This window comes from Corvus hawaiiensis, chromosome 20, assembly GCF_020740725.1.
Source record: "Corvus hawaiiensis isolate bCorHaw1 chromosome 20, bCorHaw1.pri.cur, whole genome shotgun sequence".
Classification (NCBI taxonomy): domain Eukaryota; kingdom Metazoa; phylum Chordata; class Aves; order Passeriformes; family Corvidae; genus Corvus; species Corvus hawaiiensis.
In genome coordinates, this window is record NC_063232.1 from 10,768,934 (window position 1) to 10,791,891 (window position 22,958).

The 22,958-nt window shown below is 53.1% G+C and overlaps 1 protein-coding gene across 4 annotated transcripts in view; it reads left to right on the forward strand.

Moving 5' to 3' along the window:
- The window catches only part of RNF43 (ring finger protein 43), a 60,713-nt gene that overhangs the window by 27,002 nt on the left and 10,753 nt on the right, over window positions 1-22,958 (forward strand). For 3 of the 4 annotated variants that reach the window (XR_007207729.1, XM_048324755.1, XM_048324756.1), the window contains 6 exons: window positions 14,493-14,615; window positions 18,925-18,999; window positions 20,380-20,511; window positions 21,012-21,113; window positions 21,796-21,951; window positions 22,456-22,558. Coding sequence is in view for 3 of the 4 variants with exons in the window: in XM_048324755.1 (XP_048180712.1) it covers window positions 14,493-14,615; window positions 18,925-18,999; window positions 20,380-20,511; window positions 21,012-21,113; window positions 21,796-21,951; window positions 22,456-22,558 (691 nt within the window). In the remaining variant the exon portion in view is untranslated. The remainder of the gene's footprint in view (window positions 1-14,492; window positions 14,616-18,924; window positions 19,000-20,379; window positions 20,512-21,011; window positions 21,114-21,795; window positions 21,952-22,455; window positions 22,559-22,958) is intronic. The other variant, XM_048324757.1, reaches the window with a different exon arrangement.

The following is a 22,958-nucleotide window of genomic DNA, read 5'->3' on the forward strand; positions in this document are numbered from 1 at the left end:
ATGGTGTTCTGGAAGTGTTCTTTGGCACTTGATTTACAGTAACTACATAGCAGTGGGGGAAACTGGATGACAACAAGAATTAATAGTTTTCCATGTGGAAGCTGGAGTGTCTGACGGCACTGGAAGCTGTGAGGATGGATCAGCCTCCAGGATATTAACCATGGAGATGGCTCTCAGCGTTTGCTGCCAGTGCTGATGGCCCTGGGAACAAATGGCACATGGATTCATCCGCCCCATTGCCCACTGAGCCGATGGGCTTCGCTGGGGATGAGGGAATTTGGTGCAGTCGTACAGAAGCAGCATCTCTGCAGGTTTACAGAGAATGAGAAACAGCCATCCCTGCTCGGAGCTCTGGGAGAAGCAGCAGTATTTGGGAATTCCCCAACTCCTGGTAGCAGAAGTGATTGATGGGAGCCAGGAGATTCTGGGATTGGCACACGAGGAGCCGTGTTCGGGCTGTCAGGCTGCCCATGCTGCGAGGGGAGCTCAGGATGAACAGCGCTGTCGGAAAACGGACGTGAGGGATTGATCACGGAGCTGGAAGAGAGCTCAGGCCAAGAAGAGCGGCAAGGAGGGGCTGTGCCACTCTCCATCTCGATTAGATTCAGCAAGGAAGGTCACTTCCAGCCCATTTCTTAGTATTAGAGGAGGATTTGAATGCTCTTGCAGGAAAAGTGCCACCCCCACTACCCCACAGCAGTTTGTCCAAGTTGACCTCAGTGGTTTCCTGCCAAAAATACCTGTGAACAATAATGACTTGTTAATGATTTATCCCTGTGTTCTCAAGTGCTGCACTGATTCCGAATACCACAGAAACCATTGGGGCAGGCTCTTAAGGTTTTGGCTACAATGGCTTTTTGTCCTTCCCCCCTGACAGGGATGCCGGCTGCATGAGGGAACCAAGGGCTCAGTGTACTGGGCAGTGTAAATGCACATTGTTCAGTGTGACTTCAGGGAATATTGGTGGGAAAAGCAACTGCATTGGATCAGGGGAGAAATCAACGGAGCTGTAATGAAGGATTGTCCCTTGCACAGTTTGCAGAGTCGTGAGCAGACACCAGCAGGTTCCCTGTGGTGCCAGCAAGGCACAGCTGTACAGAGTGGGCTCTCTGCAAAGAGCTGCAAATCCATGTTGTGTGGGCCTGGCATGGTTCTGGACATGGGATCCGGCACCACAAGCTCTCTGCTGCCCTGGGAGATGGGCACCTGCCATTTTCCCAAGGCCATCAGGGCAGGAGTATGGAGGTTTTATGGCATATGGGGGTGAGGTACCACACCAGAAAGCTGTTCTGTGCTTCCAGCATGGCTGTGTAGTAAACCCCCCTCAGCCACCCTGACCTGGGAGCAGGAGCACCACAAGATGAAAAGCAGCAGAGAGAGAGGGAGAATCTGTGATTGCAACAACCATCTCCACCCTTCAGAAGCAGGAGAAAAGGCGGTGGAGCCCAGGAGCCAGACTCTGCATGAGTGGACTTAAGGTGTTCATGGCCCATTTTACACAACAAAGTGGAGTTTCAGTGCTGAGCAGCCAAAGCAGAAGCTCCAGGCAGTGCTTGACTCTCCCAGTGGTCTTTGTCTGGCAGGGGCCAGTGTCATTGTTGAGAAAAAAGCAGAAAAACGCAGAATTGGCAGGTGCCAATGGAGACTCCGTCCATCGCGTCTCCTCTGCAGGAGCCAGGGATGAGAGCGGGACACCTCCCTCCAGTAACCAGCAGGACTTTCTCCTTTCTGAACTTCTTTTAGTCTCAACTACTGTGGCTCCAGATGTCCTCGTTGTCCCAGCACTCATCCTCCTCTTGGATGTCTGTCCCCTCTCGCAGAGGTACAGGTCGGCGAGGGCTGGATGCTGCAGTGGAGGTGATGTCACAACTCACCTCCTTTCACTGCCCCAGACAAATGGGCTGTGAGTGGCTCCCTTCCCACTCCTTGGAGTAAAACAGCTCGTAGAGCTCAGTCATAGGAATGTTTGGTCCAATTATTGGGGGCCTTGAATGAAGACAGTGGGTAGAGCATCCACTGGTCTCACTCTGTTGAGCAGGGAAGTTATTTCACTTCCTGCCCTGTTTGTCCTCCTGCATGTTCACTGCTCTGTGCTGCTCTGCACACGGCAGCAGAGATGCCTGAAAATGGAGTTTTATCCACATTTTTGGCCTCAGTCTCCTGAGTCCTGGGGTAAGGCCTCTGTCATCCCTGTCCCTGAGAACCTCCACGTGGAGACTTGCCCTTTGGTGATGAATGCTGGAGTCTCCAGAGGCTCCCAGCAGGCTGAAACTAAGGGAAGAGTTTCATGCTTACCTGCTTCAAGCTCCTTCCAGTGTACCAGCTCAGCTCTTTGAACATCTGTGACAGCGTGGAGCAAAACCTGGTCTAGTGGAAGGTGTCCCTGCCCACGGCAGGGGCTGGAACGAGATGGTCTCCAAGGTCCCTTCCAACGCAAACTATTCTGGGATTCTGTGATCTTCAGTGGCTGGAGTCCCCCAGGATGCAGCAAAGATGGTAACAGTTCACTCAGGAGACTCAGGAAGTCTCCTGTGAAATTATCCAAGAAAAAGTATTTTATTGACTTCTCTGAAATCCTTTGTTGAGATCAATTGCAAGGAATGTTGTGGAAGAAGTATAAATGGGCAAAAAAGGAATAAGGTGTGTTTGTGAAATCCTTCAGGCTGTTCACCAGCTGGCTCCGGACATGTCTCCCAGATCAGTAACTCCAGTAATGCTGGGAAGGTATCCCAAGTGGAACACCAAGTGGAAAACCACTCTTTGAGTGGTCTCTGATGGCTTGTGATAGTCAGGTCACAGATTCTCAGAATCCTGGAAGGGGCAGGCTGGAAGGGGCCACTGTGGGTCACCTGGTGCCACCTCCCTGCTCACCAGGGCCATCCCAGAGCACAGGGCACAGGATTGTATCCAGAGGGCTCTGGAATATCTCCAGCCCCTCCCTGGGCAGCCCAGGGAAGAAGTTCTGCTTCATATTCAAGTGGAACTTCCTGGGCATCAGTTCCTGCCCAGGTCACAGGGTTATGTCAGTTTTGGGTCTGACCCCTTGTGTCTGTGCTGAAATTCTTGTTTCTGCTCAGCGTCTGAAGACATCAGTGAAAGAAATTTTCAAGCAGTTTCACTTTTGCTGTTTAAGCTGGTGCAGCTGCGTGTGCCTGTGTCGTGTGGCCTCAAGAAGAGCAGTGAGTGTAGGTTGGAAGGGAGGCAGGAGTGCGACCCAGGCACCCCATCTTTGGTGCCTCCAGATGAGCTCAGCATCCCCAGGAGCCCGGAGCTGCATTCTCGGCATTCCTGCAGCTCCTTAGATGTCAGTGATGTCATTGATAGCAGCCAGGGAATTGCAGATCCCAGAGGGCCTGAACTCATGTCTTAGCAAGTAAGCGTAGGAGGAACCAATTTCTGTCGTGTACTGCACTGTACCAGCAAGTTCCATTGAATCAAATCACAGCAAATGTATTTGCATCTACATTTTTGTCTTCTGGAAATACAACAACGTCCAACAAGAGAGACTCGTGTGTTCTCCACCAGCCACTCGCTCATCCCTACTACAGAAAACTACGTCTGAGCAATATAACAACAGGAAGCCGGTGCAGAGTGAGATTGAAAAGCAAATCATTTATTCCTTTAGCTGTTCAATCTTTGTCCTTGTGCCCAGGACCTGCTGACATAAAACATATTTCAAGACAGAGCTGGCATGGAGTGAAGGCATCAGCCCTTCTCTGGAAAGCATCCCTTGAAAACTCCATCTCGTGTCAGCCTGTGAAAGAGATGCGTTTGCATTTTTTTGTGCAGGATGAAATAGCTCATTTTAGGAACACAGGAGCAAAATTTTAATTAAAGTTTCATACTTTTATCACCTGAGATTTTGTACCAAGAGCTTCGGGATGATGGCAACCCAGTACCGTGCAGGCTCCTGGTAGGCATGGGATGCATCAGTTCCTGCTGCTGGTGTAGCTGGGAGTTTGAAACTCTGGGATGGACTGAAGTAACACTTTTTTAACGATGGTTTGGTGGTACCTTGAAGCCACGATAGCACAGTTTGCAGATGGTCTAGTGAACGGCATTAAATAGCATTTTACAGCCTAAAGTTTGGTGGTGAGGGAGACTGACAGGCCATGAGACATGTTTGTATCTGAAACAGAGATCTTAATTTTTTTTCTAGTTGTATTTAGGAAGTTGCCTCTGACAGGACCTTCCAGGGGTAGAGCATGGTGCAGAGATTAACTTCTGCTCTCGCCGAGCCTCCCCAGGTGGCTGCGGGTGCAGGACCATGGGTAGGATGGACCCTCCTCTGCAGCTGCGGAATTTCCTGCTCGGAAGCAGAGTGTGCTCTGCAGCCTCAGTGCTGCTTGAATGTGGCTCTGTGTTACTCAGCTGTAATTAGAGCAGCTTGCCAGTTCTTTATTTCATCCCTTCATTTCAATGGGATTTCCAGACCTGGTGCAATTTGCCCCAAAGAGCTGGGGCTTGTTTTCTAGCCCAAATCTAGCCAGACTTTATACCTACACCTGCATTTCTCCAGCTACAAATAACAATGCAAGTGATTTTATCTAATCTCCCACCACCTGGTTTGTTCTTGTCCTCACTCTTAGGCATGAGGGTATTGAAAATGCTTTTGGCAGGAGGAGCTTTAAGCGGTGTAACCACCAGCATTAACGCAACTGCCCGGGCTGTGTGTAAAGAACCAGGTATGGATGGCAGTGACCTCCTGCAGGGAGAGAAACCTGGACAGCCAGAGCTCGTGGGTTGTGCGGTGTCTTCTCCGAAAGCCTGGAAGGCAGCACAGCAAAGCCGTGGCTGATGTGCTGCGGGGAAGAGCCCACCCGTGTGCGCCCTGGGCACGGGGGGCTTCAGGGAGCCCTCGGGCCTTCCTGTGTCTCTACGTGACTTGGCACCCGGATCCCAGGACACCTCTCCAGAGCAGATCTGTGACTTTCTAGCTTGGGTTTCACCACGGAGCGCCCAAGGCCCCTCCTCTACGCCGGCATTTCGGCGCTGTGCTTTGGAAGGACTCCAGGCCAGCAGCGAAGGGCTCTTTGATAATATCTGACGGGCGGGTAAGAATTTTGGGCAGCAGCCAAGGTACACATTGCCTGTAATCGTTAACTCGGTCTGTAAACAGTTCAAACGGCACTGAAGAGGCCGTCAGTTATTACATTAGCGAGAAGCCTTTCATGTGCCCGCGCAGGAGCCGGAGCCGCGCAGCGCCGGCCCCGCGGAGCAGCTCTGGCTGCGGGGCTGCAGGCGCGGCCTGGCCGTGCAGCGAGCGCTGTGCCGAGCGCCTGACCTTCAAACCCTCGGCGCTGCAGCAACAACTAAATCATTACTTTCCTTTTGTTCTGCACCTGGCTCGGCGGTGCAGCCCAGGGAGATGGAGGGGGAAGGGATCAGGCAGCGCTCCCCCCGGCGCCAGCCGGGAAGGTTCAGCAGGGCTGGCTCCTCCACCCCAAACCCATCTCCTGCCGGCAGCTTTTCCCTGGGGTGATTCCTCCGTTCCAAGCCCATCTCCTGCCTGCAGCTTTTCCCTGGGGTAACTCCTCCACCCCAAACCCATCTCCTGCCGGCAGCTTTTCCCTGGGGTGATTCCTCCACCCCAAACCCATCTCCTGCCTGCAGCTTTTCCCTGGGGTAACTCCTCCACCCCAAACCCATCTCCTGCCGGCAGCTTTTCCCTGGGGTGATTCCTCCGTTCCAAGCCCATCTCCTGCCTGCAGCTGTTCCCTGGTGAGAACAGCTCCATGTGCAATCCTAGTAAACGTTCCGCTCGTGAGCAGGTGAAGCTTCCCTGGACCGTTGCTGGTTTCTCCAGAAGTGGCCACAGTGGTGGTTCAGGGCCATGCCAGGGTCCTGACATCTCCAGGCAACAATGCTGCTGAGCTTCATCTTCAGGAGAGTTTTAGAGAATTCCCCAGCCCACATCAGCCTCTGGAGAGCCCTTTGGTCTCTTTCCAGGAAGAGATGTGTGATGTTCAGAAGAAGTTGTTGCTTAATTTGACCCGAAAGCAATTTCCTTGTCGGTGTTTGCTCTTCTAGATCTGCTTTCTCTTTTCTAGAGGATCAAGAATGCCCTTTCTGGCATCAGTTGTCAAGGTTTTAACTTTGAAACCCATTGGTAAAAAGCTGATGGTTGAGGAAAAGTACCCAGTGCCTGCAGTAAAGTGATCTGGGCTCGGGTGAGTCTCTGTATGTGGCCCATCAGTGCAGAGCTGCTTTCAGGGTCAGAGCTGCCTCAGGTGTTTCACGGACCAGTTGTGGGAGTCCTCATGTATCTGTGCCACCCTTCAGCTGGTCCCAAGGGACCTTTGTGCTTGGAGAGGTGAGAGAGCTGCCAGCACAGCTTGGGCTTTGCCAGTGCTTCGAGGGCTGCAGAGGGACAGGACTTGTGTGAGTTCTGTGTGACAGCTTTAACCTCCCAGCCACTGCCGGCACCGTACAGAGGGTCGGGTGAGAGAGAGTCTTCAAGTATGGAGATGGCTCCGGGGTGGGGACAGGCCGGGCCCTCCGAGGTGTGCGAGGTGAGCAGGTCAGCATGGGTTGGATGCTCTCCGTGGGATTTGGGATCCAGACCATCTGCAGAGTGCTTGGAGGCAGAGGAGCATGAGCTGTCCTCCCGTGACTTGGGCCAGCTTGCCTTTACTTTCATTTAGTGCTGTGAGTCAGGGCTGACCAGAGAACCTCCCTTTGCCTTTGATACTCCAACATGGATGTGTGGACCAGACAGAGACAGTTTACCCAGACATTGTTATGGAGCTTTGCCAGAGATTTCCTTGCTGGTCCATGCAATCCTCGTGGTGACTGGGCCAACAGAAGTGACACCTGCTTTCCTCATGTGGGACCTCTCTGTCCACAGGAGAGCAAACTTCAGCAGAGCTGTCAGTGAGGGGTGTTTGAGAATTTTCTCCAACCCCACAGGAATCATTTAGGTTGGAAAAGTCCTCCCAGACCATCGAGTCCACCCTGTGCCTGATCCCCACCCTGTCCCCAGCCCAGAGCTCTGAGTGCCACCTCCAGCCCTTCCTTGGGCACCTCCAGGGATGGGCACTCCAAACCTCCCTGGGCAGCCCCTGCCAAGGCCTGAGCACCCTTTCCATGGGGAAATTCCTGCTGCTGCTGCCCACCCTGAGCCTCCCCTGGCCCAGCCTGAGGCCATTCCCTCTCCTCCTGTCCCTGTTCCCTGGCAGCAGAGCCCGACCCCCACCTGGCTCTGAAGTCCTTTCAGGGAGTTGCAGAGAGCGACAGAAAAGATCCAGACTTCACCTAAACCATCTAATCCTGCACGTGTGATAATCAAATAAACATCCCTCTTGGGTTCAGCACTGCTCTTTGTTGCTCACCAGCTTGGTAATGAAAAGGAGAGGGAAACACAGTCATTTCTTGATTAGGGACTGATTTGTTCTATCAAACCCGCACGCCCTGCTGACCCTTGACTCAGGCCAAAGGTGGTGAAGCTCATGAGCACAAGTGAGGGCACAAGCACGGCAGTATTGCACTGGCACCTTGTAGGTCCTTTGTCTCGTCTGCCACCTCTGGCCACTCCTTCAGGGGACTCGGATGGTTGTCTGAGCTGTTTGCACGTTGAGGTAGGACCTGAGTCTCTCTAAGAATAATGCATTTGTTATCAGTGAATGTGTTCCTCTGTGACTCACATGTGGTAAGGTGTGTTTGCTGTTATAACAGCTCTTGAAACTTTATGCAGGTAAATTAAAAAAGCCCCATATCCTGATGGCTGAGCTTCATGCCCAGGAGTCATGGAAGTGACAATTTCTCCTTGGGCCTCTTGAAACACTTTGATGTTCTTTTCCTTTTCCAACCAGCCATGTCCATCTTCTTCATGGCTAAAATTCACTTAATCTCCCTGCCCAATCCCTTCTCATCCTTCCATGTCCTTCTAGCAGTGTCCCACAGCACTTTTCAGCTCTGCTGTCGCTGTGTTTCAGCCTCCTGGCAGCATCTCCTGTGCCTGTGGTAGTGTCCTGTCATTTCTGCTGCTGTCTTTCTTAGGGTGGAATGGTCTTGGGGTAAGAGGGGCTTCTGTTCAGCTGGTAGAGCTGGAGAGTTCAGGTAAACTGGGAGGAGCCTTTCTTACAGGAATAAAGACGTTCACACAGCATTGATCACAGAATCACTGAGGCTGGAAAAGACCTCAAAGACCATCAGGTCCAACCTGTGACCAATCCCCACCTTGTCACCCAGATGAGAGCACTGAGTGCCATTCCTTGGGCACTCCAGGGATGGGGACTCCACCACTTCCCTGGGCAGCCCTTTCTTATACCTGACATGAAGAAATTCTTACTGATGTCCAACCTGAACGTTCTTTGGCACAACCTGGAGCTGTTTCCTCTTGTCCTGTCACTTGTCTGGGAGAAGAGTCCGATCCCCACCTGGCTCCAACCTCCTGTCAGGCTGAGTTTTGGGGAGGCTGGGAGAGGAGGATCTGGTGGCTGGGGTGTCCCAACAGGGCCGTGTTGCTGTCAGGAGCATTCCTCAGTGACTGAGGAGTGCACATGGCCTGTTCCATCCCAGCCATGCAAGATCGTTGGAGGTTTCCCTGGTGCCAGCAGCTGGGACAGTGCCCATGCTCTGGCACCTCTGGGAGATGCACTGTGCAGGTGCACATCTGGCTGTTAGAGCTGGGACATCTGCCCTGCTCCTTCCCACAGGAATCCTGTCTCGGGTGCCCTGTTTCCATCTCCTCATAGACCCAGCAGAGGATCTTTCCCAGTAATTATTGCAGCCAGGTTAGTGTTGGCAGCGAAGATGGAGAGGGTGGTAGGAGACCACCTTCACTTGCCTTTTGAAGCCTACAAAGGAATATAAACCTTACTTAGTTCAGAGGCTCACTGATGGAATTGCTGCAGGGAAGAGGTGTCTTGAGCCGGACATATCCACAAGTACAGGAATATCCATGTCCTGCCTCAGGAGCTCGTGCTGGGTGACAGTGACATGACACAGCTGGGTGAAGCCAGCAGGGCAGTGGGCAGTGGGTGCCTCCCATGGACACACGGATGTGGCACGACAATGTCCGACATGCTCTGTGTCCCCAAAGGTGCCACTGTGGTGCTGTGGGCCCCTGGCTCATCCCCTCACTGCTGCTTCGGCTGTAGCTCATCTTTGAAGGAACTTTTCCACAAGGCATTTCATCCACTCAAGGCTGTGGCACCAGTGGCACGTGGAGAATGGTCCTGGCATGAGATGGAGAATGGTCCTGGCATGAGCTGTGGCAGGGGAGGCCTTGCTGTCCTGGACAAAAACCCTTGTACCCTTCTGGCGCTGCATGGGTGAGCATTCCCTCAAAGACTTGCATGGGATTCCACCTGCTGGAATACTGGTGAGAGGAGGGGAAGGAGGCTGGTGCTGGGACACAGCCAGAAGTCACAGCACTGTCCCACAGATAAGGCAGCAGCTGGCTCTGCTGATGTTCTGGGGGCAGATGCTCTCCCGGCTCTCTGGCACTGACCACGAATCCCAGCTTTTTTTCTGGATTTTGGTTCCTAGATGAAATATTCATGGCAAAAGTCTAGTGGGAGGTGAGTGTGCAGCCCATGGTGCTGCCTGGGGAGTGCAGAACCCCGTGTGTGCTGTTCCCCTGCAGCCCCAAAATGTGTTGAGAAAAGTCAAATCCCAACGGATGCTCCTCTGCAGCCCCCCGAGCACAGCAGGCTATGCCCACAGCCAGGCTTTGCATTTAACAGCTCTTCCTGGTGTTTTGATCCATGAATTCTCCATATTTTTAGTGAGTTTCTGTATCTTTGACATATCCCACCTGTACTAAGCGGAAGAATTCTTGTTCACTTAATCACTTGTACAGAAATCTCAGTTTAAGATGGAGTGAGAAGGACTCCTTGTAATAGCCAAGATGTTGACACACTGCAGCTTTATCTAGTAGATTTTCATTTTTCATTTGTTTTTTACAGTAATGCCTGTTTGCTTTTTGACTGCTTTGGGTGATTCAACAACGGTTTCCGTAAAACTCCCCACAGTGACTCCAAGCTCTTTCCTCTTCATTAACAGCTCACCTAGAGCTCATCCTTGTGGAAAATACCTGGATATATTTTTTCATTTTTTAACGTCTTGTATCACTCCATCACTCAGTATCATGAGATCCTTTGCTAGACAGTTTTAATATTTACGGACTTGGATTTTTATGTGTTATTGAAGAACTCATTCATTTCACCATCCCTCATTTTCCATGTGGTTTGTGAATATTTGGACAACAGTTTGCCTTGGGACTGTCCTGGTGAGTTCACTGTAAAGGCTGCCCTGCTTTTTTCTCATTTTAGTTCTGAAGATTGTAGAACCATGGAATGGTTTGGATTGGAAATTACCCTAAAGCCCATCCAGTGCCACCCCTGCCATGGGCAGGGACACCTCCCACTGTCCCAGGCTGCTCCCAGCCCCAATGTCCAACCTGGCCTTGGGCACTGCCAGGGATCCAGGGGCAGCCCCAGCTGCTCTGGGCACCCTGTGCCAGGGCCTGCCCACCCTCCCAGGGAACAATTCCTTCCCAATATCCCATCCAGCCCTGCCCTCTGGCACTGGGAAGCCATTCCCCCTTTTCCTGTTGCTCCAGGCCTTGTCCAAAGTCCCTCTCCCTGGGCAGTACTGCACAATATTCCATCGTCTTCCGTAGCCTTGACCTTACAAGAGAACAGGAGAGGAGACACCAGAGTCTGGCACTCATGGAACTGCCTTCAGTCCCACACTCACTGACTGTTTTGAGGAACCCTGTGGCTCTGTGAACCATCCCTTTACTTTTCCAAAACTCTGTTAGTTCTTCCCTTCTCTTCATTAGCCTGTTTGGTTTAGCCTGGCTTTTCTTTTTGGCAGGGAAGTCAGGGTTATCAATCTGCCGTTCCCTGCATCACTCAACTTCTTCAAATGCATTTTGGTATTTGCTGTCTGCAGTTTTTCTGGGATTGTGGTCAGTGTAGTGAGGATTTTTCTCAAGCCCTTTGGTGAACACTCTCCTGTCCTGTTCTCTTCCTGTCTTTCCCATGCCAGTCTTACGGGTTGGTTATAACATTTCTCCTGCCACTTCAGATCAGATCAAATTTTGATTCATCCTCCATGAAGAAAGTGTGGGAAGTGCTTACAGAGAAAACCGAGGACTTCCTCCGAGTCCTTTTTCAGCCCTTGTCCCTCAGGACTCCTTGGTGAACAGAAAGGGGAACAGAAATGTTTAAAGGATCCTTGGGGAGAAAAAAAAGAGCACAAATAATCTCTTTTCCATAGGCATGGTTGATTCAGTGAGAATTAATAGGCTCAGGCTGTAACAAAAACAACTCCAGTGAGGCACTGGAATACACTTCTGGTGTGGAGGAGAAGGGAGCCCTGGAGTGGGTGAGGAGTTCCCCTTTTTGGAGGTCTTGAAAACAGGTTGAGCAAGTGTCTCTGAGGAATGTTTTAGGTCTGGCTGATCCTGTCTTCAGGTAGCAAAGTGGACTAGATGACCTCTCAGGGTCACCTTTTTTTCCTCTTGTTTTATACATGAAGCTCCCAAGTGGGAATTGGACACCTCTCCAGGCCTGATTCCCCAGGACCTTTCCCTGTGTTTCTGCTGGTCAGTGCAGCCTGTGAGTGCTGCTGGGAGGGACAAGTTGGTGTGAAGGTAGTGGGTCTAGTGGGAACAAAATGGGAAAGATGGCAAGCAGGAGTTAAAAAAGTGAAATTCAGTATTGTAGGAGTGGCACTGTGGACAGAAAAGGTAACAAATAAAGAGAATACATAGGATAAGGAAACAGGAAACCAAAAAGGTGATAGCAAGAAGATAGGGATGAGGAGGAGCTCTGCGTCCTCTTTGAAGGTGTGACAGGAGGGATGTGGTGACAGAGACAGATGGAGTGACAAAGCCAGGGCTCACAGGTGGACAGTGTCTTACCAGGGCCAGGGTGTGGACAGAGCTGTAGGGCTGAATCACTCAAGAGTGGGTCCAAACCCTGCCAGCTGATCCCAGCCCACCACTGGGATCCCAGGAGCACAGGGATCATCCTGGGAGAAGGATCTGGCAGAGCAGCAGTGTGACTTCCACCAGGGAACCCCAGCTGGAACGGCGCTGGGGGTCCAGCATAACAACCACAGAGGTCCCTCTGTTGACAGGGAGCTCCTGGGAGTGGGGAGTGGTGGGATTTAGGCAGCACGTAAGAAACCTCTCTGGTTTTGGATGTGAACACACCCCCTCTCTCCAGCAATGGGATTTTGTTGTCTCCTGGATCAGATAAGGGTCTGTAAGGAGCCGTGGCCCCGGGGCTGCGGGTGCTGCAGAGGTGCTCAGCCCAGCAGAGAGGGGGATGGTACTTGTTTTTCTGCATCGTCCTTACATTATTTTTTGAGTCTGCTCTTGTCCTGTGAACACAGTATGCAGCCAGGATCCCTCACAGGGACAGGGCAGTGGAAATGCCAAGAAATGCTGTTGTAGGATGTAGAAAATAAGAGCCACATCTTGCTGCTGTGCTGCTGCTGGAGGAGTTGCCTGTATAGCAACAAACAGGAGAAGGAGCTGGGAGGAGCAGAGGGAAGAGGTCTCTGGAGCAAAGACAAGTGGAGTGTGTGGTCATGGTGGATGGTGCCTGTGTCCCTGCCCCAGGAATCCCCCCGAGCTGCCCCTGGGCATTGCAGGGTGTTGAGAAAGCTCCCAGGCTCAGCCTCCAGCCTGATCCGTGTCTGTGAGGGACCCAGCACAGAACAACGAGGAGCCACTGCTCTGCCACAGCTCCATGGACAGCTGCCCACGTGGGAAGGGCCTCAGGTGCAGGGAGCAGCATTCCTCAGCAGGTCTTCTCCAGATTTATCAGCTGGGTCTTGCTCCAGAACAGCTGCCAGTATTTTCCATATGCTCCCCATGCACATTTGGAGCTGCAGAAGCCCATTTGGCTCATTGCTCGTTTTCCCAGTGTTCATCATTAATCATGGAATCATGGAATGGTCTGGGTTGGAATGGACCTCAAAGCTCATCCTGTTCCAGCCCCCTGCCATGGCAGGGACACCTCCCACTGTCCCAGGCTGCTCCCAGCCCCAATGTCCAGCCTGGCCTTGGCCACTGCCAGGGATCCAGAGGCAGCCCCAGCTGCTCTGGGCACCCTGTGCCAGGGCCTGCCCACCCTAATGCTGGGATCAGGCCCAGCAATCCTGGTCACAGAGAGGCTGCTCCGAGCTCAGCACGCAGGGCTGTCACTGCCCCATGAGTGTCACAGCCAGGGTCGGACACAGCTCCAAGATGAGGTCCTTCCCAGCTCCCCCAGGCTCCAGGAGCAGCCCAGGGAAGGCTTGGGACGGCTCCTCCTGAGCTGTTGGAGCTATCCCGAGACACACTCTTTGCATTTCCTGTGACAATCCCATATTAACCCCAAGCCACGATCACATATTAACCACAGCTGCCAGCCAGGCGAGCAGAGCACAGTGATGCCATTCCGGGTGAATCCAGCAGGATCACGGGCACTTGGATACTGTGTCGGTGTTGGTCGAGGCAGCGCCCCTCAGTGCTCCAAGGGAGCAGGGGGTTAATTGGGAGCTTCCCTGACTGCTCCAAGCCGTAACAGATGTGATTGCTTCCCTGAAAACCTGGATTCCGAGAGTTTGTGGTGCTTGGCTTGGTAATGCTGTACTCCCTCTGGTGTCCTGAAGTCTGAAGTCTAAATTACAGCATCCCAGAATGGTTTGGGTTGGAAGGGACCTTAAAAATCATCCACTTCTCCCCACTGCTGTGGGCAGGGACACCTTCCACTAGACCAGTGTTTTGATAAAAGGATATGAACTTTCATTTTAAAATATTTCAAATTTCACTGAAATCCTTTGCTTTTACTTTTGTTTTAAGCAGTTCCAGACCTGATCAGGAGTTGGATACAAACTCACAGCCACAGACATTTGCATGAGACATGAGAACTAGTTGGTGTCCGTGCTGTGATTTTAGGATTTGATGATTTTAGCTCACTTTCATGGTTTTGTTAGACCTGTTCTTGTTTTGATGCCCAAGACTTGGTGCTACCAAAAGCAGCTCTGTGGCTTTGTGGTGCCTCCCGACTGTGCAGTGCTGGGTGCTTGTGGATGTGGGATTGGTGCTGGGTTGTATCACTGCACACGCAGCAAAAATCCCCCCTGTCACTGCCAGCAGCATTCCTGGCACTTTTCTAACAGGTATAACCCTGGGATTGAGGGGGAATGTCTGCCAGCCACCTTCCTGGGAAGCCCAGTGCCAGGGGGGTCAGTGGAGGCCTTAGAACTGTGGTCTCCAGCTCCACGGAGTCCAGCCAGGCTCTGGGGGACTGTGGTGGTCCGAGTGGCTGGGGTGACACCCACCTTGGGCAGTGACTGGTTTTTTGTGGTGTTCAAAGCCCCACTGGCTCGGGCAGGGCCATGGGATGTAGCAGTGTTGTGGTGATGCCCAGCCACGGGGGGTCCTGCACCTCTGGGCAGGTCCAGAGGGTCTGCAGGGTGGGCTTGAGCTCCCCTTCACAGTGCTGAGCCCCAGGATCTGAGTTTCCCTTGCGTTTGTCCTGCAGTCCCACCCGCTATCCCTGTGCAACACCAGCGAGGATGAACACACGGAATCGGGATTCATCACCATCGTCAAGCTGGAACAGCCGGATCGGGATCCCAACCCCTGCCTATCCCTGGCTAACAAGGTGAGTGCAAAAACGCCTGAAATGGCGTCAGCCTGGGAAGTGAAACCTGTGGTGCAGCAAAGAAAAGGGCAGGAGAAGGCAGCTAGGTAAGAAAGAGCTGTTGGGAAGTGGAGAAAAGGACAAGGACAGAGCAGGGTCCTTGGCAGAAGCGGTCCTTTGGGAGAGATGCTGTGCCAGCCATCCCAAACACCCATCCCTCCACCTTTTGGACTGCCTGACTTTGTGAAAGGTGTGGAGTTCCCCCTAACCTGGCAGCTCTGGGATGCTCAGACCTTACCCCAGCATCCAACACTCTTTGCTGTGCAGCAGCCTCATGCCCCTCCTGTTGTACAGCCTCACGTTGCTCCCTGGCCTGTGAGGGGATTTGTGTTTGTCTGTGTTCTCTGGCCTGTGGGAAAACATGGACACAGAAAACATCTTCTGTGGCTCTGTTTCCAAAAATAATGCTGTAATACTTCACTGGATGAGGCTCGAGAAGAGTCAGTGCTGAGCAATGAGATAAATGCAGACCAGCTGAACTTGTGGTGGGTCATGACTTGTTAACAGTTTGGGCCCTGGGAGATCTCAGAGGTCTTTGGATCAGGCACCTCAGTGTGCAGTTCCTGTGCCAAAAGCTGAGGTCACTGGTCCAATTCTCTGGTAATAAAGAAGTCAGGTAGGAACGAGGGCCATTTTAAGCCTTAAAATCTTTGTGACTCTGATTAAGTTGTGTGGATAAGGACAGCATTGGCTTTTTCTCTTGATTGTCTCCGTACCAAATGTTGGGCTATTTTTCACAAGTGTTTGCAAGGGTGAAAACCCCCTTGTTCAGCGCTTCCTGGCTTTACGTAGATTGCCTTCAGGTGATTCCACCCTGTTGCCTTCTTCCTGCTGGTGGTGATGTGGTAGGGATGGGGATAGGGTCCTTTTCCATGTTCCCTGCAGCTCAGCTGAAGAGGGCAGGCAAAACTTGGACTGAGCACTTGCTCCTTCACCGCAGGGTTTTTTCACAGAGGCTGTGGCATCAAAAGCAAGGAAAGGGATGTGATGCCATGATGGATTTCCCATCCCAGGGCTGGTTCCCCCTGGCTGCATGGGCAGCCAGGCAGCAGTACCTATCCCTTCCTGGGTTGCCCAGCCCAAATTCGGGTTGCTGCTGCTCTGGAGCTGGTGCCAGCTGTTGGCACGAGCCAGTGTGATGGAGCTGTCAACCTGCTGTCAGTTCCCCCACACCTGGAAAATGGCCTGGGCCCACCTGGGCAGCTTGTGACAGACACAAGGAAAAGGGCTGGGCAGGTGCCCCCAGCTGTCCCATGTCCATCCAGACATGACCAGCACATGACAGTGGTGCCAGGATGCCCCGGGATGTTGGGGCAGGGCAGCAGTGGCTGTTTGGTCAGTGCAGCTGCTGTGGAGGATCGTGAACAGGAGGATGGAGCAGCTGCACAGGCCCATCTTCCATCTCAGAACCTTAAAAGGTTTCAAAACTTAGGCCGTGTTGGATAGGGCTTGTAGCAACCTGGTCTAGTGGAAGGTGTCCCTGCCCATGGCAGGGGGTGGACCGAGACTCTGATCACAGCACTGGAAGTACCAGTGTGTTACCGAGTCCAAGGAGCAGCTGAGGAAGGTTGGCACAGGGAGACAAGACACAGTGCATTGCTGCACTCTGCTCATCCACTTGATCCCTTCTCCAGGACCCCTGAGCCCCCCAAAGCAAACAAACCCCTCGGTTCACCTGATAGACTGACAGTTCACTGGCCATCAGTCATCACTACTCTGTTACCAGAGCCAAATCCAGCGCTGGATTTTGATATCCAGCTGCACGTGACACCAGTTGCCATCCTGCAGGTGTTCCTGCTCTAAAATCTCACCAAGGGATCTCCCACAAATAGGAGTAGTTTAGCCATGAAATCCAGCAGATGCTCCTTAAGCTGGCCACATCCCTGGGCCCGTCCTTGTATCATGGATCTCCCACCCCCTGGAATTCCTGCCTGTCTGCTTCTCCATCCTCCTGAAGCCTCTGTCAAGCTCCTTCCCTCCAACATCGTACAGATCAGAGAATCACAGAATGGTTGGGACTGGAAGGGACTACAAAGATCATCTCACTCTAAGCCCCTGTCATGGGCAGGGATGCCAAGGTCTCCCCCTCAAAATCCCAGGACCACACTCCTCCTCTGGAGCAGGGGTGTAGCTGTGGGATGTGGCTCATGCTGGCTGGAGCAGGAGCCTTGTTTTCCTGCCAAGTGCTTCTTGGGGCAGAGCTTTGCATGTGGAATTGCAGGGCTGTATCAATGGTGATAAAAATAGCCATGTGCAGAGTGTTATCACAACCTCTGCTTCAGCTGTCACCCAGCCAAGCCCTGAACATGGACAGCCCTGGCCAACCCCACACAAGGAGAACTCCACCAGCCACCTGAGGCACTTCTCTGCTTCCTAAATTCTATCACTGCTTCAGCATCCAAAGCTAAAATCATCAGGGAAGGCATTGGAGGAGAGGAAGGCTTGGGAAGGGCCTCTGGAATCAATTCAAAGTGATTTACTTTTCTTTCTGATCATCATTTGTAAATTTTTGGGAGTGGCTTTTTTTTATTTCTGAGAGAACCAGTGATTGCAGGTCTGACAGACTGCTGAGACTGCTGAGATCTCCAAAATCATCCTGTAAATACATATTTGCACCAGAAGTGTTTCAGTCCTCAAAGAGGAAGCTCAGCTGTGCCATGTGGCTGGAGAGATACAGCACAAAGACAGCAAGCACTGAGAAAAGTGTTGTAGCAAGCAGGTTGTGAAAGGCTTGAACAGAATGATGGAATATCCTGAGCTGGAAGGCACCCCCAGGGATCACCCAGCGCAGCCCCTGGCCCTGCCCAGACACCCCAACAACCCCACCCTGGGCATCCCTGGCAGCGCTGTCCCAACGCTCCTGGAGCTCTGGCAGCCTCGGGGCCGTGCCCATTCCCTGGGGAGCCTGGGCAGTGCCCAGCACCCTCTGAGGGAAGAACCTTTCCCTGATCTCCAGCCTGAGCCTCCCTGACCCAGCTCCAGCCGCTCCCTGGGCCCTGTCCCTGGTCACCAGAAGTTGTGTCCTTTGCAACAGGAGTCAGAAAGATGCTGGGAAAAGTCACTTCTGCAGTCTCAGCAGTTCATTGCCTCATAGTCAGTGTCTTTAGCAGGATAAAATCTTTGCAGAGCTGTTTGTTGTTCATCAAAGCCTGACTGACAGGTGGAATTTACTCCCTGAAAGTCCTCTTCAGTGGTAGCAAACACTGAGGTTCCTTCGATCCCAGGCAGGACCCTCTCTGATCCCTGTCCTGAGCCTTGATCCCACTCTTCCGGGTTTCCAATGAGTGTCAAATCCTATCAGCAACTCAGACCCTCCACATCTACCTGTTCCCAACCATCTGCACCTCCATTCCCATTGCTGTCCCTGGCCCCCACCGGCCCTCGCCGAGGTGGCCCAGGAGTGAGGGATGGAGCTGATCCCGCTCTGCCGTGCCGGGAATGCCCCATCCCTGGGCTCACCTGGCTCCCTGTGTTTGATAGCGCACCTGGGAAGGGTGGCAGTGCCCTGTGGCCCCCGAGCCGGCTTTGGCAGTGCAGCTCTGTTTGCTCTGGACGTGCAGATCAAAGGGCTCCGCCTGAGCCACCGCGGCCCAGCCCAGCGTTCTGCTCACGTTCCGTCTGCCCGAGGGCTCCAGAGGCTGCCTGGGAGGAGGTGGGTGACCCCGAGGTCCTGGCTGCCTTACCTCACCAGGGTGGCATGTGTGCTCGGCTGGGTGGGTCTCTGAGCTGTCCCTCCCCGCTGGGAGAGCCATGGCACTGCTGATCCTAGAGCAGCCCTGCAGCTCTGGCTCCACCTGAGCTTCTCCCCGATGAGCAGGGGCAACCAGGGAGAGCTGCAGGTGGGAGTCAGGCCCTGTGACAGCCCTGCTGCTGCCAGGTGACAGGCAACGACCTGTGCACATCTCTGCTGTCCGTGGAGGTCAGCAGGGCTAACGGGGCTGCACGTCCCTCCCCAGCAAATCCAGCTCTGAAGCACAGGAGCACCTGGCCCACGGACAGCTGGGGAATGGTTAGGTCTGTGTGTTGCTGTGATTGCAAGGTCACCAACTAGTTCACCTCCATAGCTTTTGGCAGAAACCATCCGTGAGCCGCAGGGCTCTGGCAAGAGCAGGCACTGCAGCCCAACACAAGCTCAGGAGCCAAGGTGGGAACGGTTTCCTCAGTCCAAGCAGGTGCTTCTTTCTCTTGGGAAGAGACGCAGACCCAACGGCAGGTGTGGACACAGGTTACAGTACAAAACGTCCACTGAAGCTTCTGTTGTTTTGGACAGGCGAAGCTGGCGGGGGAGCGTGGAGCCCGTGCGATCCTTTTCGATATCACCGACGATGAAAGTGCTGCTGATCAGGTACAGACCCCAGGGATACCCTCAGTTAAAACACAGTGCTCTTGTCCCATCCCAAAATGTGCTCAGGCCAGGACCCCCAGCCACCAGCGGGAGGTCCCGGGAGGATGCTGCTAATGTTGGATGTTGGCTCTTACCCCACACACAGACACTCTGCGTGGCACATCCATGCTCTTGGAAGACATTGTATGGTCAATCGAGCTTTTCTGCCAGGAGCTGGATGCTTCCTCTTGGGAAGTTACAGATTTCCCCATCCCATCTAGTCCAGACAGCCCAGTGTACGTCGGGAAGGGTGATTTCTCAAGTTTTCAAGCCAAAGTCACAGCACCCTGCTTTGCTGTTGGTGCAGGTTTAACCTTGGTTTAGACACCTCCAAAGGTCCCTTTCCCCAGCACTGCTGTCATCTCTGGAAGGGAATCAATTCCCCATCCAGATAATCCAGGGATATGAAAAACATCCAGCTTTAGGTAGAGAACAGACAGGGGAGCTGGTGCCTGAGCTTATACAAACTCTGGGCTGACTCCTTGCTGGATCCATCCCTTGTGGCTCTTTCATGCACTTACAACTTAATTTCTGGCACCAGAGAAACACAGCAGCAAATGCAGGTCCATGAGGTGATGCCGAGGTTGCTCAGATCCCAGTCTCTGATCCCTACCCCGAGCCTCAGCTCCCACTTTTCCAGCTTTCCCATTTGGTACACCAAAGCCAAGAGTGTCAAATCCTGTCAACAACTCGGAGCCTTTGGCCTCACCTCCATGGTCTTCCTGACCATCTGCACCTCCATTCACATCTCCCTCCCTGTCCACCGACCTTTGGATTCCCCCAGGTATCCCCCCAGGGTATAGGAAGGGGTTACTAGGTCTGATGGCCACCCTGATCCAGGTCAGTGTGGAGGAGAGCAGGCTCGGACACTTGCTGAGCCAGCCCGTGCCAGGCTGCCTGGAGCACAGTGGAAAACTGCCAGCGTGACCAGGAACAAGCAGAACGTCCTTAGGGAGGAGGGGAACTGGATGGGTCCAGAGCAGAGGAAGCGTTTCTGTGGTGAAGGCAGCACTCAGCAGTGCTGTCAGCCCTTCCATAGGGAAGAGGAGGGACCAAGAGCTTTTGCACAGGGGCTTGAAAGGAGCTCACGAGACACCAAGCAATGTCCAGTTTTGCACGAGGAGTCACCAGCGGGGAAAATGAAGAAATCCATGCTGGAAAATTGGTAAAAGAGAAGCTTCCATCTGATTCATCATAGAAGGATAGCATAAATTTGGGGGAGCAGTCAGTCTCTGAAGTGTTGCAAGAAGCATCATGAGGAGCAGATGTGCCTGGGGGGCCAGGATCATCCTTGTTTCAGGCTGTTCTGGATCAGCTCTCACTGTGTTTGTTTCTTTGCAGCTGAGGAAGCCCAGAGGCCTGAGCCAGCCCGTGGTCCTGATCAGGGGCCACGATGCTGAGCTCCTCATGGGCGTCGTGAACAAGAACAGAGAGGCCCACGTGAAGATAGAGGTCAAGGAGCCACCAGCTTGGGTGAGAGACACATGATTCTCACTGTACCTGCCCTCCAACCTGCTGGGCTTTCCCAGGGAGGCCGAGCTTTCCTCCTCAGGATGGAGATCACGGCCTGTTGCAGGAGTTGTCTGTAGCATTCAGACCTGCTGCAAGTAAAGGCTCAAGAGCACTTTGAGCGTACTTAGTTTCTTTTGCTCAATGTCATGAGTGAGGTGAGAGGATTTTCTGTCTTTTCAAGTAAGACCAAGCCTTGATTTTCTCATCTTGTGCTACCTTAGACCATGGTCTCAAGGGAGCTGAGATGTTGCAAGACAGAGTTATTCCATTCTTGGAGGGATGTGCGGAAAAGACTGAACCCTTTTTTCTTTTACGTGTAAAGAGCAAAAGAGGAAGAGCTTGGCCAAGGATGGTATTTTCCAAGGCTGATGGTCCAGAAGAGATTGAGATTCCCCTAGCCTCTAACTCCCGCCAAGAGAATTTCCACAGAAGAGTAATTTCTGTCCTGTTTTATCCAACAGCCAGACTACGACGTGTGGATTCTTCTCACGGTGGTCAGCACTGTGGTTGTCATCATTCTGATTTTTGTTGTCCGCACAAAGTGCCAGCTGAACAGGACTCAGGTAGGGATCTCATGGAGCAGACGTGTCTGGGCAAACAGGAGTACAGGAAAAGCAGGAACAGACACTGGGAGAGGAAATGGGCAGATAGTGACAGGACAGGGAGAACAGTTTTAAACCAAGAGGAGAGATTTAGATTAGATGTGGGAAGAAATTCTTCTCTGTGACGGTGGGGAGGCCCTGGCACAGGATACCCAGAGCAGCTGTGGCTGCCCCATCCCTGAAAGTGTCCAAGGCCAGGTTGGACAGGGCTTGGAGCAACCTGGGACGGTGGAAGGTGTCCCTGCCCATGGCAGGGGAATGGAATAAGATGAGCTTTGAGGTCCCTTCTAGTCCAAACCATTCCAAGATTCTATGATTGTATGATTTAGTATTCTTAATAGAAATTAACAAATTAAATAATCATCTTCCCAGAGTCAGATGTATTTCCATATTTGAGAATATCTAATTAGTCCTATAGAGAGACAATCCTTTGGGGATCAAAAATTCAACACTGCTGAGTGATTTTGAATGTCTAGGGCCAGATGTCTCCTGCTGGTGACAAAGCCTACTCTGGCCAAGTCAGCTTAGACAGAAAGTCACCTCTGCAGATGAGTATTGTCCCCATATTTCTGATAATCCCATTTTGAAGACGGGAGGGCAGAGTAAGGCTGAACCTCTCCTCAAGCCCCATCTGTCTCCGCAGGACTCGGTGCAGCAGCAGACCCTGCAGGCCATCGGGCAATTGGCCACACGCCGCTACCAGCCCCGGGCCCGGCCGGCCCCGCGCTGGGACTCGGCCAGCAGCTGCAGCTCCGCCCCGGTCTGTGCCATCTGCCTCGAGGAGTTCAGCGAGGGGCAGGTGGGTTTGGGCAGGGCTGCTGGGCGGCCACGGCTCTGCCTTCCCGGGTGGGGGGGTCAGCAGTGGGAGCTGAGCATGGCAGGAGCTGGAGGCCTGTGAGATGCTTCCTTCTGAGCTCCTGAGTGCTGGAAAGGGACTGCAGCCATGGAGGTGTGCCTGCCTGCCCCTGGGCTGGAAAGCCTCTGCTGAAGTTGTGTCTCCAGGCAGGTCTCCAGCTGTGGCTGTGGGGTAAAATGCCCATAAAATGCCTGTGTTGAAATAGAGTGAAATTGGGTTTGCTCCTCCAGAGCACCCAGCCTGAAATCTGCCTATTCCCAAGGGCCTGCACCTCTCTGGATGTTCACAGAGCAGAACCGGAGGTGCTCCACAGCCCAGCTGGGCTGCAGATCCCTCACTGTTAGACATCTGTCCATCCTTCAAGGCTCACTTCCATCAAGAGGGACCCATCCAGGTCTTGGAACATGGTTCTCCTTGCTCATCCTCCTCCTCTCCACTTCTTTCTAGGAACTGCGGATCATCTCGTGCTCCCACGAGTTCCATCGGGAGTGTGTTGACCCTTGGCTGCAGCAACACCACACATGTCCACTTTGCATGTTCAATATTCTTGGTAGGGCTCAGACACAGCATTTCCTGGCTGGGGACAGGGTTGTGTGCAGCATTGTGCCCAGGAGCTCCAGGTGCTCTTGGGAGATGGATCAGCAAGTCCTCGTGTCCCTGTGCACGGAGTGGACAGGGCAGTCAGTGTGTGCATGGAAAGGAGTCCGTTGCCTGTGAGCCCCCCAGGGTACAGCGAGGTGCTGGGCTTGGGCTGGGACCTGCACCAAGAGGAGGGATTCCAGTCCTGGGGCCTGTGGGGAAGGAAGGTGGGATGTGGGAGCCGCAGCAGCAGGGACAGTGCTGAGTGTGCAGGACCATCAGAGTGGTTTGGTGGTGGCAGCAAGGACTTGCAGAGCAGGGGTAGGACATGGGGCCATGGTGGGAGGGCAGTGGAGCATCAGTGCCGGGGC